The 16,943-nt window shown below is 35.2% G+C and overlaps 1 protein-coding gene across 6 annotated transcripts in view; it reads right to left on the minus strand.

The window, feature by feature from the left end:
• Window positions 1-16,943, minus strand: part of ANKIB1 (ankyrin repeat and IBR domain containing 1) — a 56,491-nt gene that overhangs the window by 32,203 nt on the left and 7,345 nt on the right. For 5 of the 6 annotated variants that reach the window (XM_070728151.1, XM_070728154.1, XM_070728152.1 and 2 more), the window contains exons 2-5: window positions 10,527-10,784; window positions 8,951-9,251; window positions 4,045-4,227; window positions 1,975-2,092 (exon numbers count right to left, since the gene is read on the minus strand). In XM_070728151.1, coding sequence (XP_070584252.1) covers window positions 1,975-2,092; window positions 4,045-4,227; window positions 8,951-9,251; window positions 10,527-10,714 — 790 coding nt within the window. In that variant the 5' untranslated portion in view covers window positions 10,715-10,784. Of the gene's footprint in view, window positions 1-1,974; window positions 2,093-4,044; window positions 4,228-8,950; window positions 9,252-10,526; window positions 10,785-13,729; window positions 13,867-16,943 lie in introns of those variants that run through there. The other variant, XM_070728149.1, reaches the window with a different exon arrangement.

The following is a 16,943-nucleotide window of genomic DNA, read 5'->3' on the forward strand; positions in this document are numbered from 1 at the left end:
CCCCTGCTTAGGCAGAAAACACTAAACTATTTCAGACAAATAGTTATCCAACATTTCTTAAAAACATCCAGTGTTGGAGTATTCACAACTTCTGGAGGCAAACTGTTGCACTGGTTAATTGTTCTAACTGTCAGGAATTTTTTCCTTAGTTCTAAGTTACTTCTCTCCTTGTTTAGTGTCCATCCATTACTTCTTGTCCTACCCTCAGGGGCTTTGGAGAATAGGTTGACTCCTTCTTCTTTGTAGCAACCCCTGAGATATTGGAACACTGCTAGCATGTCTCCCTTGGTCCTTTTTTTCATTAAACTAGCCATGGTCAGTTCCTGCAACCCTTTTTCATATGTTTTAGCCTCTGGTCCCCTAATTATCTTTGTTGTTCTTCTCTGTACTCTTTCTAGAATCTCAACATCCTTTTTGCATTGGGTGATCAAAACTGAATGCAGTATTCCAAGTGTGGCCTTACCAAGGCCTTATAAAGTGATACTAACACTTTGCATGATCTTGATTCTATCCTTCTATTAATGCAACCTACAACTATGTTGGCTTTTTTGGCAGCTGCTGCACACTGCTGGCTCATATTTAAATGGGACTACTAGGACTCCAAGATCCTTATCACAATTGAGCAATGTCTCATATATACTGTACCTGTGCGTTTTGTTTTTCTTGTCTAAATGTAGAACCTTACTTTTTCACCATTGAATTTCATTTTGTTAGATAGCGTTCAATCTTCATGTTTGTCAATATCCTTCTGTATTTTTCACCTATCTTCTGGAGAGTTGGCTATTCCTGCCAGTTTGGTGTCATTTGCAAATTTGATGACTTTCCAATCTATCCCCTCGTCCAATTTATTAATTGATTTGTGAGATTTTATTGTATTATACATAGGCACAAAAAAAGCATAAAACTGTTTTTGTTCCTGCCCACTATCTTCAGTTCTGATCAGTTTTCTCTTTGTTCATGGCTCATTCACTGATTTATAACCATTGTATATGAAACAATTAAGAATCAAATCTCAGTACGTCCTGTTAAATGGTTCCAAAATTATCTGCATAAAAGATTTAGACCACAGAATTTTGGTTTGGCTTAGCTAAATAGGTGCTAAATCCTAAATAAAGATAGAAAAATCCTTTTTAAAAAATATACAAGATATTTATATTTCATGTGACCAAAGTAATGAAGTTACAATTAATATATTACTAAGAAACAGTCCTCTATAATCTAAATCTGGGAATCAACTGCTCTTAATTTGAATTTAAGATCTTATACAATTTGATTTACTGTCATTCATGATTATAGCCACACTTTTTTATTTGTTTCAAGTCCTGATCATTTTTTAAATGTTGTTATCTTGCACGTAAATGAGATCAATCATCAGAACCTCCTTAAGAAAATTAGGCTAAAATTGTGAAAGGAGTTAATTCCTTAAATAAAGTTACTAAACCAAATCATGACCCAAATCACACTGTATTCTGGATCCAACATAAATTTCCATACTTGCTACAATCTTTTTAAGAACTGTTACACTAAGTTGATTATTCTGAACTAATATACTTTATTCTTCAAGTCAGGAATAAACAATTCAACCTACTTCCGTTCTCTTGCAGCTAAGAATTCTAAAAGAGAGATTCATCTGCTATTCACATCTGCTAGATTATACTTTCATAACAAGAAGACCCAGCCAGCTTCAGAGGAAAACAATTTCCAACATTTACTACACAAGCTCTAATAAAATTACTATTCTTCTATGACGATCATTAAAATATTAAATATTGTCTCACCACTATCAACATTAAAAATGATTTTATACTTTGAAACATAAGGAATGGGTTAAATTACCAGAAATGCAAAATGAAATAAGGTATTTAAGCAATTTGCATTTATAACACACTGTCATTTTTATTAGAAAAGCAGAGGAAAAACATATTAGCATATTTTGTTATTAAAGTTTTGCTGAATGATATAGGTTCTGATTACCATGAGCTCGGAGTAAAGCTTCGGCAGTAAACAATGGTGCTTGCAGCATATCAGCAGATTCTACAATCAGCATATCTTTGAGCTTTCGAAGATCCTGAGGTCGTAGTCCTTCATATGGCTGTAAGATGGAATCAAATAAGGTAATAAAAATATTTTATTTATAAGTCAGTTTCAAACTGACCTGGATGAAAACTCATATGGCAACCATTCAAGTCAACCTAACCTTTACTTTTTTCTACCCAATAATCCCCACAATATCAGGAACCCCAAAATAATTTTTGAAGCCATCAGAGTCATCAAGAAAGCCTGTCAATTTCAGTAAACAGTAGAATAAAAATCTCTTTAAATATTAATATGAGTTTTACCTTTGAATATTTTTTGATACAAATGTGGAGAGAGAGAGGTTTGGTCATGATTATACAAATCTACCTTTGCTGATATGCACTATCATCTTGGCTAATGCAGATTTCAGGCCAAAAACAAAACCCAAACATTCCCCTATAAAACGTGTACTGTACTTGTCTTGTAACCAAAATGTTAATGCAAGTGGTGTAGTGTACAGCCACTTTTAGAAGGACATTGCTAAAATTGAAAGTTATATGCAGTCAGTGTAAGAATTTGTGATTATGACTTTCAATTTTTAGCCAATTTGAGCAATAAAGGGTCCAAAGCAAATAGAATAGACATGCAATGTGCTTAATCATGTTTCAGTATATATGAAGTAATAATTATTTTTCAGATTTTTTTTGAAGAAAAAAATGTTTCCTAGAAGCAAGCTTGTTCAACTTGTCATTAATATATTTTCTTCTCCTATTGAATCTTTCAGAAAGCATTGATTTATACAATGCACTATTATGTTATGTATAACTAGGGCATAACACTAACTCTTCCCCTCATTTTCTATCATTATGCTTTGTTTTAATGTAGATCCTCCATTTTAGCTCTTTTAAAGAAATTGGAGAGTCTATGTTATTGTCATACATTATCAGAATATTAAAAGAAACCTTGCAAATCAGCCCAAGGCACGGAATATATATTTCTTAAGATTACACAGGTTTGCAAGTATACTATGCTGCTTTTCATTTTTACTTGGTTTGGCTTTGTGTACAAACACAGAAATTCTTGACCACTAATCTTCATGAAGTCAAGAAAGAACATAAAGATGAATTGCACATTTTGAAAACTGCCAAATGATTTAGATGGGGAAAAGTGTCACCCACACTCTGTAAGTCTGACCAATTAGAAGCATGTCCACAGCTGGCATTCTTCCAATCTTGAACTGCAACTCCATATTGTAACATAACCCCTCTTGCTTTATCTTGCTTTTTTGGGGGGAGCGGACATTTCTGTAGAAAAACTAAGCCTGTAATAATTTAAAAGTACTAATAATAGGAAAGTAAAAGATAAAAATCTATATTTACTGTTAAAAACCCAAATTCCTCAAACATTTATGGTAGCCACCTGCTATCTTTCAGAGGCTTATTAGCTTTTATCATAATAGGTTGAATCAGGGTCCTCTATCCCCTGTTGTGGACTAACACTGGTCCATGGTCTGCTAGGAATTGGTCTGAGCAAACGAGAGAAGCCTCATCCATGCATGTGTGGGATCCAGGCAATGCACAAAACCATGTTTTCTTGGTCCACAGAAAAAAATGCCCTCCAGTAGATCGGTTTCTGGTAACTAAATGGTTGGGGACCATTGGGTCAAATAATGTTACATTTTGTACTTATATAGTACAGATATTTGCGACACCTTTATTTCTACATATATACTTTAAAAGCAATTTAATTAAATGCAGCATATGATATAGTCAGTTCAAATAAGGGAGCAAATCACATTAAAGAATTCTGCCTTGAACAGCCTCTGAACAGTTTGTGTTTATTAGAGAATACAGCAGTTAGATGCATAAATCCAGTTGCTCTAAAGCAGCTCCTTCTGACTCTAATACACAAGCCCAAGAGCTTACGATAAACATTACGGTTCTCTAATGACTCAGGTTTTTTCTAATACAAGGCACATTAAGAGGATACATATTTTGCTGATATAAATCATTCCTCATTTTATTTTACCTCCTTTTTATCTAAAGCAGCATATTCCGCTTCAATACTTTCAGCTTCAGGATCTCGTGAAAACACCATCTGAGATTCTAAATTGAGAGCTAACTCTTTGTGGTGCTGCTTCTCTGCACAGTCACAGGGAGTATCTTTATTTTCATTTTCAGCAAACAAGTCCCCACCATGTTTTACAAGAAGCTAAAAATCAAATGGAAATATCAGTGATTTTTAAAAAATATATATTTTGGATAATACTATAAAAAGTCAAGAAATTTCAAGAGCTATTTTTATATAAACATTTTTAAAAAGATATATTACAAATTTTCAGGCAGTGTAGGAGATTATGAAACAATGATAGCTTTTTTCTTCTATTATGGAAGTATAAATTTAAGGTAGTTGCTAGAATGTGTTAATTTAGAGGTTTGATGTGTTGAGGTAGGATTTTGGTAAGTTGGAATACTATCTATCTATCTATCTATCTATCTATCTATCTATCTATCTATCTATCTATCTATCTATCTATTTTATATTAATTCAACTTCTATGCCACCCAATCCTGAAGGACTCATTGCGGCTTACAACAGTATAAAATACAAAAACAGTAAAAAAGAAGTCAAATATAGAATCTGAATTATAAAATCATAGTTAAAAGCCATATTAAACTAACTCAACATGCATACTTGATATTCATACAATTTGGCCATGATTGTTGTTGGTTCATGGGCCCCAGGCCTGCCGGCAAAGCCAGGTCTTGGTGGCCTTACAGAAAACCATTAGGGTGGGAGCAGTACGGACTTCGGGGGGGGGGGGAGTTGATTCCATGCAGCCAAGGCGGAAACAGAGAAGGCCTTCCCGCACAGCCCCGCCAACCTGCATTGCTTAGTCAACGGGACCTGGAGGAGGCCAGCTCTGTATGCTCTTATAGGTCTCTGAGAGATATGTGGCAAAAGACGGTCCTGTAAATAGTCTGGCCCTGAGCCATATATGGCCTGTTTTTCACCTAAGAGGTAAAAGTATTGCTAGATCACTACCATGTTTTCCCCAAAATAAGACATCACCTGGTAATAAGTCCAATTGGGCTTTGAGTACATGGCAATAAGGCCAAGTGCTTATTTCAGGGTCTTATTTTCAGGGAAACTTGGTACATGTGAACTGCTAGAGAAGACCTAAAAAGGTCTCTGTTGTTCAATTTAGGTACCATGGCTTGAATTACAGTTCTGATCTGGAAATTTTATCTGGGGGGTCCAGATGGTTGATTAATAACAATTTAATAATAATAATAATAATAATAATAATAATAATAATAATAATAATAATTTATTAGATTTTTATGCCGCCCCTCTCTGAAGACTCAGATTAATTCCTGGCATTAAAATTCTAGACACCTTCAATTTAGCAATTATTATTTTGACGATCTCTCTGTGTGTCATGAAGGTCTAAGTTTACCAGAGTGGAAACAAGAAAGAGCTTTAAGAAAGCAAAAAGGGTTTTATTGGCAGCTATTGACATAGCATTGGCTCCATTGGCTTTTTATTTTTCTATCTATTGACTTTTTAATTCATCTGGATTATTCATGTTTGGAGAAAAGGTTTGGAAAAATGTTTCTGGACATAAAAAGCTTAATCTTTTTATTATAGTTGGAATATGATCTGGGACAATGCCATTGCTAGACTGTACATCTGCATTGATATGAACTTCTCCCTGTAAGAGACTTTGGAGACAGCAATGGGTTTGGATTTTGGGATCTTGGCTTGTTTCCTGAGTGACAATTTTTTTCATTTTTGTTAGGGCTTCTGTTTTTGGTGAGAGAAAGATAAGCAGCTAAGTCAGAATTCACTGGCTGAGTGTTCCTTTATCAGATTTCCTTAGGAGCTATTAAGTATTAACTAGGAGATGAAGGATGTCATGGAGAAACAGGACCTTGATTGCAATGGGCAAAGTAGGTATGGAGGGTGCTCTTGGGGAAAGGAGATTCTATACCTTTATATAACTCGCTCCTTCTCGCTCTTAATTTTCACATCAAGAGCCAGAATCAGATATTTGGATTCCAGGGACTCCAAAGCTGCTATTAAATTCCAGAATTTAATTCTCCACAACTTCACTATGCATAAAATGGCAGACCTGGCTAGTACAGTATTACCAAAATCTAGAAAGGGGGAGGGGGAGAAATCTGCCCAAATGCCAAGTTTCTAAGTTGACGTATTCTCTGAGCAATCTGTAGTCTTTTTGAAGCGTATGCTCTCTTTATAAATAAGGTGATGGAATGGAAAGGAGATTTTAGATAACCTTGGATTTACCTTCACTCCCCAACTTTTTCTCTTGTGAAAACACTCATTATTAGACAGGAAACAGGGATACAGAAATTGCAGACTCTAACTTTAGTTAAACTCCCTTTTTCCTTTCAACCTAGATCAAAGCCCTTCCCCAGCTAAGGAATGTTTTCTTTATCAGCCAGTTTCATATAAGCGCTAACAAGCAATTAACTTCTAGGAAGCACTATCCATTGGGTCATACGCCAGTTACTTTTTCTCTCCTAATGAACATTTGTACAATTCTTTGTTTCAAAAATGTATAAAAATTGGTTAATTCCAAGATTGCCATGATAATTTTGAAAATCCCAAGTGCCCTTTTTCTGCAGAAAATGAATTAGCATTCGTTCTACATGTGAATGGATCCAGTATTTATTATTAGATTAAATGGTGCTCTAATCTTTATTCAATACAGCATCAAGAAACTTCATGCATTGCAACTGACACTAGGTCTTCTCCAGCAGTTCACTGATATATATGTATCAATCATGCTATTTGTATCATTCATCTCATACTTATGCTCAAATGTAAAAGCCTGTAATTCCTCTAATAGTAGAGAACATGAAAGAACCCGCCTGGGCAACAGTTTATAGCTGGCTAATCCTTTGAATACCCAAAGCAGGGGTCCCCAAACTTTTTACACAGGGGGCCAGTTCACTGTCCCTCGGACTGTTGGAGGGCCGGACTATAAAAAAAACCTATGAACAAATCCCTATGCCCAAACAAAATGGGAACAAATACAATATTTAAAATAAAGAAGTAATTAAATAATTAAGTAATAAAGTAATTTATACTTCTTTATTAACAAGTAAATTTAAACTTAAATCAACAAACTCCCTCCATTTCTCCTTCTTTCCTTCCCTCCCTCCCTCATCTCCATTTCTCTTCCCTCTCTCTTTTCTTCCTTCTCTCTCATTTGTTTCATTTTCCTCTCCCTCGTTTTCTCTCCATCATTTTCTCATTTTTCTCTTTTCTCTCTCTCACTCTTTCCATCTATCCCCCTTTCTCTCTTCCTCTCTCTCTCTCCCTCTTTCTCTCTCTCTTTCTTTCTCTGTCCCTCTCTCTCTTTCTCTCTTTCTTTCTCTCACTCATTCTCTTTCTCTCTCCCTCTTTGTATCTCTCCCTCTCTCTCTATCTCCCTCCTATCCTCCCCGCCCCTTGCCTCTGTACCGCCTCCTCGCTCAGCAGCAGACCGCAGTGAGTTGACAGGAGATTCAGGAGCTTATTATATCTATTGATAAAATCTCGTGGGCTGCCGCGGGCCAGATAAATTGCCTCAGCGGGCCGCATCCAGCCCCCGGGCCGTAGTTTGGGGACCACTGACCCAAAGCATCCAAAGTGTAATGAGGTGCTCATTTCTATGCAATTAATTTTGCCAGTTTCTGGGCAATATCTGTTTAACTAGTGCATATTTTAACCTGGTATTTTATATTTAAATTTTTATGTCATATAGTATGCCTTATTTTAATTGTAATGCTTCTGACATGAATAAAGAAACAAACAAACATCTAATAGTAATATGGCATAGCAGTTTAAGCTCTAGCACATGTAATTTGTAGCTGCTACCACTCATCATTCCTTCTACAATTTTAGTTTTAGTAAAACATTATTTTTAGCACTATCACTTTTTACCACAAGCCATTGGCAAATAATAGTGCTTGGAATTATCTTTTATATAATCAGCATCTTTCTGGTTTTTTTAACTGATTCTCACATAAAGAGCATTATAGAAATTTAGTCTTAAAAATCTTGTGATCAGACTGAATCTTGGCCCTTTCTCGGGTCTCACATCTTGGCTAAATAAACCTAGTTGATAAGGAAATGACATCAGTGCAACGTAACAATTTTTTTTAGGCCTGCTAGAAACACTGAGGTATTCCTGGCTTCTCCATGGTAACTATGCAACTTGAAGAATCATTTTAAAAATCATATTTAAGTTTAAATTCAGAGGTTACACTTCTACAACTAAGATAGTAGAACATATGGAATGCCATAAGGTATTTTAAGAATAGCTACTGTGCTTGATAAAGCAAATCTGTTGAAGTTAAACAGTGACTGAATGGAGCCCCATTCTAAGTTTGAGGAACGTCTACCGCAGAAGAAAAGAAGGATATTATGTCCTTGATGTAGTGTTCCTTTAGTGCTTTCTTTAATACTCTTAAATTATTAACATTACCTGATAATTTATGACATTGCCTATCTTTTGTGCCAAGTATGGTTTTTATCACTTCAGCAAGTATTTACAGGCAGTCCTCAATTTAATGAGCATTTGAAGTTACAACAGTACTGAAAATACTGACTTATGACCAGTCATGCCACAATACCCCAGCTGATTCTTGACAAATGAAATATATTTGTACCAGTTGCAGAGATCAAGGTCATGCGATCATCATTTGTCACCATCCCAACTGGCTTCTGAAAAGCAAAGTCAATGGGGGAAGCTGATTCATATAAAAACCACATGATTTGCTAAACAACTGCAATGATTTGCTCATAGTAAGAAAGACTGTAAAATCAGGCATCACTCATTTAACAACCATATTGCTTAGCAAAGGAAACTCTGGTCCCAACTATGGTCATAAGTCAAGGACTACTTATATATGAATTTTTACCTCCACACAAGTCTTCATTCCTGAGGCAGCAGCATAGTGCAAAGGTGTATTTTTTTTGTTATCAACAGCATCAATGGCAGCTCTTTCATACTCCCCTTGATCAAGCTTTGCCCCTTTCCATTTTAAAATCATCTGCAGACAATCTGCTCTTCTGAAATCATCTTCAAAAGGTCTTGTCAGGCGAGGTTGAAGAGCTCCATCAGAAATCATAATCTGAGGTCCCATACAAAGCAAGTGCATAGACGTTTCATTGTGCACATTTCGTTTATTTGGGTTACCATCTCTCACAGAAAGAAAAGTCCTATATAAAGAAAATAATTATGTAATTTGAAAGACAATTTTTACTATACTGAATTTTAAGCAACTCTGAATTATATTTTTCCTACATTATTGAGTTCAATATATTTCAGAGAAAACAAAATAATTAATTCTTGAATTATTTCTGCTAAGACATGCAGTTAAAATTAGTACTGAAATTTTTATTAATGTAATTGTTCCAGGATAATTAAAATAGTGAAGTCATTAAAGAGAACATTTTACATACAATTCTGACCTGTGTGACACAGTTCACAAGAACAAATAAATGAAATAATAAGTATGCTTTCAGTTTTTTAACAGGAACTTTAATCTTTTACTAAAAAGTGGCAATTGTGTAAAACAGATTACATATTACTATAACACACAACCAAAATGCTGCAACTGCATATCAAAACAATTATATGCACACAAATATAAGATGAAAAACTATAAAGCATCTCTTAATCTTGGCTATACAAAATACTTCTGCAAGGACAAAAAAGGTAAAAAATAATTTTTATCCATTTTAAAACAAAATGCTAAAGGTCCATCAAGAATTTATTTCACCTCTTTGGAGGTATAAAATAAGTTGTAATTTTAGTATGTTTAAGTGATATGTTTATATATTATAGCAAGTTATACGTTGTTGCTGAATAAGATATAAAAAGTCAGAATCAAATATTATAGGTGAACAAAGCAAAGAGCAAAACTATCACTGCTTCTTTGGCTAATTTCACATTTTACACCATTGTTCTTGGTTTTTAGATATCTTTGCCTTGAATTTTTGTGAATTGAGAATAATTCTTGAACCCAAGAATTATCCACAATTCCAGAAACCAAGTCATTTCATTGACCATCTCACTAAGCTACAACTACAGTCTAAACTACCCAAGAGCAAACTTAAGGCCCTAAAACTTTGACTTATTACTAATCCACAACAAAATAAAACATTATGGTTTTATATCTAAGCATAGATGGCAATTCAGTTAGCTAAAGTACAGTAAAAATACAGAAATAGCCTTCCACTTGACATTTTAAATGAACAGAATATTATGTTGCCAGGAGACTCTTCCCTGCTTCCATGCATCCTATTGATACATTTCATTGTGTTCATTTCGTTTATTTGGGCCTGGCAGAAATCCTAATCAGTAGTGTCCATGCTTTATGAAATTATGTTTCCACTTCAAAAATAAAATCATGTAGGAACCATCTGGTAATAATGCAATTTTATTGTGTGGTTCACTGAAGCAAGATGAAAATGTACATCTACAATGCTCACCCCAATATTCGATTCATCCCATGCCTAGCAGCATAATGTAATGGAGTATTGTGCTGGTAAGGTTCTCCATAAGAAATATTAGGATCCAAAGATTCTTTTAATTGTGGGTTGCTCTCGTATATTTGGCAAGCCAAATGTTCATCTCCATTGATAAGTGCTTTGCGGAACTTAGTAGTTGTATTTCCCATGTTGATACTAACGTGTGCTTCTTTTATGTCTTTTCAATCACTTGGGATGAAGTTCAGTAGTATATTAAGTCTGAAAGAAAAAAAACCCAGTATTCTAATTATACTGAAAATTTTTAATAAGGTTTTGTCAAAACTGATCATATTGAAAATTACAGTAAATCTTAATCTTAAACTTTATTGATTTTATCTAGACCAATGGGAATTTTCTAGCTGTTTCTACACAGTCTTAAGATTTATTCTGTTAAACCGTAACATCTTTATTAGAAAAGCATAGTACAGTGATGCAAACCTTTTTTCCTCGGGTGCCAAAAGAGCATGGGCGCATGCTATTGCGCATGTGTGAGTGCCCACACCCATAATTCAATGCCTAGGGAGAGTGAAAACAACTTCCCCCACCCCCTGGAGGCCCTCTGGGGATGGAAATGGTCTGTTTCCCAACTTCTGGTTGGCCCAGTAGGCTTGTATTTCACCATCTCCAGGCTCCAAAGGCTTCCCTGGAGCCAGGGGAGGGTAAAAATGCCCCCTCACCCCTCCTGAGGCTCTCTGGAAACCAAAAACGCCCTCACAGAGCCTCTGTGTGAGCCAAAAATCAGCTGGCCAGCACACACATGCACGTTGGAGCTGAGCTAGGGCAACTACTCGTGTGCCACTAGATATGGCTCCACGTGCCAGCTGTGGCACCCGTGCCATAGGTTCGCCATCACTGGCATAGTAAAATACAGTATGTCCAAAAACACACTTTGACCTCTAACCACTGGAAAAAAGCAACATCAGCTTTTATTCCGCAACAAATTGTTTTATTCTGCAACAATATAAGAAAACCTTCTAATTATAGTTGATGAAGAATTAAAATACATTGAAACTGAAAATTAGAGTTAAAAGGTATCCTATACTGGGCAAAATTCTTTTTAATTCAGTTAATTAATTCAGCTAATTGAATTAGGAAATGCTAAATTTTCTATTTTACACTATGTGGAATTATCACGGAGAAAGATTTCAATGTTACATACTCTGTGTCTTAAATGAGCATTTTCATGGCAAACACTTTCAGTAAACAGATTAGTCTTTTGTAAGCATCACATGTTCTTTGCAATGTTTTAAAGCGATTTATTGGTTTTGGCCTTCTTTGTTCCATTGTCTAAAACAGAAACTTTAGCATAAAGTTCTTAGAAAAGGATTCCTACTATAATGTTATCTTAGCTGTCAGCAATCACAAGACCAGAATGTCGTTACAACTAATTTATTATGTGATGATATCATAAAACTGAGAGATAACTCAAAAAAATTGAACAGGATGTTCAAACCATGCATGTACGATCCTACTTTCTTTGCCAGAATGGGGTTGCAATGATCATAGCAGATGAAGGTTATATGTGACATTTTTTGCCACCAGAAATTATTTGGGTACAATAAGGTTTAGTTTAAGTTGTTAAAATGCATGTTCTACATATTTCTGGCAGAATTCTTCCACAATACTGTTTGTTGTTTAATTTATGTAGTCATAAAAGCAAACTAAAAGACAATAGGCAATAGCTGAACAAAAGAGCAACAAAAACTAATAGAATGAAAGAAATTAATCTGAAGAGGCAAAGAATCACAGAGATGTCTTTGGAGAAACAGTATTACAAAACCATTTTTTTAAAGTCTGGGAGACAAAGTAAAGTTTTGAAAAAGACTTAAACTGACTCTGCATTAAATACTTGAGTTATACTTAAGATGAAGGAAAAGGAAAACACCGTCTGGCTTTCATGATTCTGCCATTATAGCCTAAGCTAATAAAGTACAGATACAGTCATTATCAAGATTGTCTCCTACCTGATCCATGCTGAAAAGCTGGCAGGAAACTAGACAACAAGCAGGTTAGACTTGAAAGCAAGGAAGCAAAGCTTGAACACATAGACATTACTCAACTAGGGTCCTGTGCCAATAAAGAATCTAATATTCCCAACATTCCCTTTCATTATTTTATATGGGATTTAATCAATCAATCAATCAATGAATTAATCAATCAAATTTATGGACTGCCCATTTCTCTCAGTGGGCAATCCCTCTCATGTGTATAAAAACAAAAAGTCATCAACAAATAAATATAATTATGATTAAGAAATATATTGAATAATTGCTTTCTAATTGCTTCCTATAAATATATGGTTCAGTTTTTACATTACAACGAAGCAGTAGAATTAGATCATGCTATTTAAAGATATTTCCTGTCGGGACATAAAATTTAATAAAATGTTTCTTCTCTCAGTCACTCAAGCCCTTATCACCTCATGGCTCTATTACTGCAACGCTCTCTATATGGTACTACCCTTGAAAAGCATTCAGAGGCTACAACTGGTCCAGAATGCAGCCGTGTGAGCTGTTGTGGGTGCACCCAGGAACACCCACATCACACCAACACTTCGCAAGCTGCATTGGCTCCCAATCGGTCTCTGGATGCAATTTAAGGTGCTGGTTATCATGTTATAAAGCCGTACATGGCTTAGGGCCAGACTATTTATGGGACCGCCTTCTGCCACATAGCTCCCAGCAACCAATAAGGGCCCACAGCATTGGTCTTCTCCAGGTCCTGTTGACTAGACAGTGTCAGCTGGCGGGCCTGGAGGGAAGAGCCTTCTTTGGGGTAGCACCAGCTCTCTGGAACCAGCTGCCACGAAGGTTCGTACTACCCCGCCCTACTAGCCTTCTAGAGAGCTGTGAAAATCTGGCTTTGCCAGAAGGCCTGGGGCCATTGAGCAATGGTACCATCTAGATCCGGCCAAGATTCCAAATGTAAAATAATGCACTTGGGGAAAAGGAATTCTCAATCTGAGTATTGTATCGGCAGTTCTGTGTTAGCAAATACTTCAGAAGAAAAGGATTTAGGGGTAGTGATTTCTGGGTGAACAGTGCAGTCAGGCGGTAGGGAAAGCAAGTAGGATGCTTGGCTGCATAGCTAGAGGTATAACAAGCAGGAAGAGGGAGATTATGATCCCGCTATATAGAATGCTGGTGAGACCACATTTGGAATACTGTGTTCAGTTTGGAGACCTCACCTACAAAAAGATATTGACAAAATTGAACGGGTCCAAAGACGGGCTACAAGAATGGTGGAAGGTCTTAAGCATAAAACGTATCAGGAAAGACTTCATGAACTCAATCTGTATAGTCTGGAGGACAGAAGGAAAAGGGGGGACATGATCGAAACATTTAAATATATTAAAGGGTTAAATAAGGTCCAGGAGGGAAGTGTTTTTAATAGGAAAGTGAACACAAGGACAAGGGGACACAATCTGAAGTTAGCTGGGGGAAAGATCAAAAGCAACATGAGAAAATATTATTTTACTGAAAGAGTAGTAGATCCTTGGAACAAACTTCCAGCAGACGTGGTAGATAAATCCACAGTAACTGAATTTAAACATGCCTGGGATAAACATATATCCATCCTAAGATAAAATACAGAAAATAGTATAAGGACAGACTAGATGGACCATGAGGTCTTTTTCTGCCGTCAGACTTCTATGTTTCTATATTTCTAAGATATGAATGATTTTTATTTTCTTTTTTCTATGGGTTTTTAAACTGTTTTTATATTGTTTTTAGATGCTGCATGCCATCCAGGTCTGTAAGGAGTTGGGCGATCTATAAATTAGATAGATAGATAGATAGATAGATAGATAGACAGACAGACAGACAGACAGACAGACAGACAGACAGACAGACAGACAGACAGACAGATAGAGGAAATTTCATTTCAGTATGAAGCATTTAAACACCAAGAAAATAGCTAAAGTTACTTAAAGGATAGGGGGGAGAGCAGATTTATGGACTTTATTCCCACCTTACAAGTCCTTGTTAACAATGTTACTCCGTTGTTAAGTAGCACAGTCATAAGTTTTAAAATCTTGTGATTAACTCATTTATTTCTGGGAGTTCTGGCTGCTGTTGTTAAGCGAGGATTATTTTGGTCATTAAGTGTGGCCTTCGCACGACTGATTGCCAATTCCTGCTGGTTTTGCTTGTTGTAAGCCAGATGGGAAGGGTATAAATTGTAATCACAAAACTGCAAGACACCGTGACAGCTGAAAGTACAAAGGTCTGCTCATTACCAATCACAGATGCAGTCATATATTTGAAGAGTCACTGAATGAGTTAAACATAGTTTAACAGTAGAGAGTAGACAAATTCCATAAACAATATACGTATCACAAACTTGTATGAAAATTATGTTTTTCCATTTATGAAAATCTCAAAATGATGTACCAGTAATTATCTCCATTTTCTATATCAACATAATGACCCAGTTCAATTTAATAGGGTTGCAAATGCTGAATATCCATGCCATGAGCTCAGTTAAATTAGAAACTATCGGGTTCAGTTTTGTGTTTAATCATCAAGAAACAGTGATCAATGAAAGCTATTCAAGATTAATAAGACAAAATATGCACATCCAAAAGAGGTATCTTCTATTCCCAATAACCACTGTCATTTGAAATGGTGTACTGTAGTATATGAAGTGTTAATAAGTCAGACTCTGTAAAAATGTATCCACAATTAATAAAATTGACATATAATGAATAGATAAAATCTTGACTACGTTTTAAAATAGCACCAATTATCTTTACTAAAAGGGAAATAAATAACTCTTGAACCTTATTATAATGGCATTTGCTTTAAAGGTACATTTAAAGGAAATTTAACATTCATATAATCAAAACCATTACTGACTGAAATTCAGGAAATTATTTCAATTTGGTTATATAACAATAGTTGTTTTTTATATTGAAGTATGAAATAACATAAATGCTTTTGTGAATGTACGGTAACCCAGAATTCGATTTCACTGCAATTTATTGACATTGCAAAGCAATACTACACAGAAATAAGGTACTTGAAATAAATAATAATAATTACTTGACTTTAGAGCACAAAAAAGATTTAGCTATATTAGTATAAGGCTACAAAAATGGAAAAAACATTTGAGAGCTATTTAGCAACTACAGGATTCATTCTCTTACCAAGTATTAACTTCAATTTGTGCTATTCTTGATGTTGCCAAGCAGTATCATTTGGGAACTCAAGAAGAATTATGATACTAAGTACAATATTTCCCTTTCAGAAAAAAACTAACTAACCTGAACAGCTAGTTCATCTATTAAGCAAATACTGTACTATTTAAGAAATATCAAAATATCATAACATTTCAAATTATCCAATTTCAAATAGATACTTACAACAAAAATTAACCTTTTCCCAGTCTACTGGAGAAAAATTCCCTTAGCCTATTCTGAAGATGTTCTTTATGATTTTTCATCAGATTTATCTGATTTCACCAGTGCTGAGGAGCTAAGCAGGATCAATTCAAGGAAGTAATTGGATAGGAGACTACCGGGACCAGAAGCAAAACTAGGGAGCTGTATAAATGTATAAAATGCTGTATACAAGAATATAAATCTTTCCATTCCCACCATCCAGTCAAAGCTGAAGAGGCTTTTTGGATGAGAAGCAAAACGTCCTCAAAGAAAAACCTGAAAAAAACTTTCCACAAAAAGGGCAATTGACAAAATGTGTCCACATTTGACAACAAATTACTGCAAATGTGGTTATCAGGATTTATTGAATTGTTTTCAAAGATATTTTGTTCTGAACTCCAAGGTTTTTGTTTTCACAAACATTCTTAAATGACATATATACAAGTAGTACTCTCTTAACAGCTGCCGTATTTAATTATTGCTCAAAAGTCCCTACAAACATAGCTGCAGCAAGTAAGTTATGTAGGCAGGTACCAGCGTAAGATCCATTCTGAATGGATAAGGAGCATCACTCTTTGATCACTATTCTGTTTTCCCAAAAATAAGACATCCCCTGATAAGCCCAATTGGGCTTTTGAGTGTATGTCAATAAAGCCAAGCTTATTTCAGGGTTCAAAAAAATATAAGATAGGGTTTTATTTTTGGAGAAACATGGTAATATGTAACTATTTATTAGGGTCAAGCACCAAAGGGTTAATGGATTATTTGTTTTTAGGCATGAAATTAGGAAATTACACATTTAATATTTACCTAAAATCCTCAACCAAGGAGGCAGATATATTAACAACCTTAAGAAACATGAGTTGAAATATAAATTATTGTGCCTAAGTATTATAAATTATTCCCCATTTTCTAGGTTATTCTTGCCAATTGCATATCGTTGTTATTACAATGAAATATCTATTAAAGATGTATATTAGTTAAAGTTAAGGGGA

The sequence above is a fragment of the Erythrolamprus reginae genome, chromosome Z (genome assembly GCF_031021105.1).
Source record: "Erythrolamprus reginae isolate rEryReg1 chromosome Z, rEryReg1.hap1, whole genome shotgun sequence".
Taxonomy (NCBI): domain Eukaryota; kingdom Metazoa; phylum Chordata; class Lepidosauria; order Squamata; family Dipsadidae; genus Erythrolamprus; species Erythrolamprus reginae.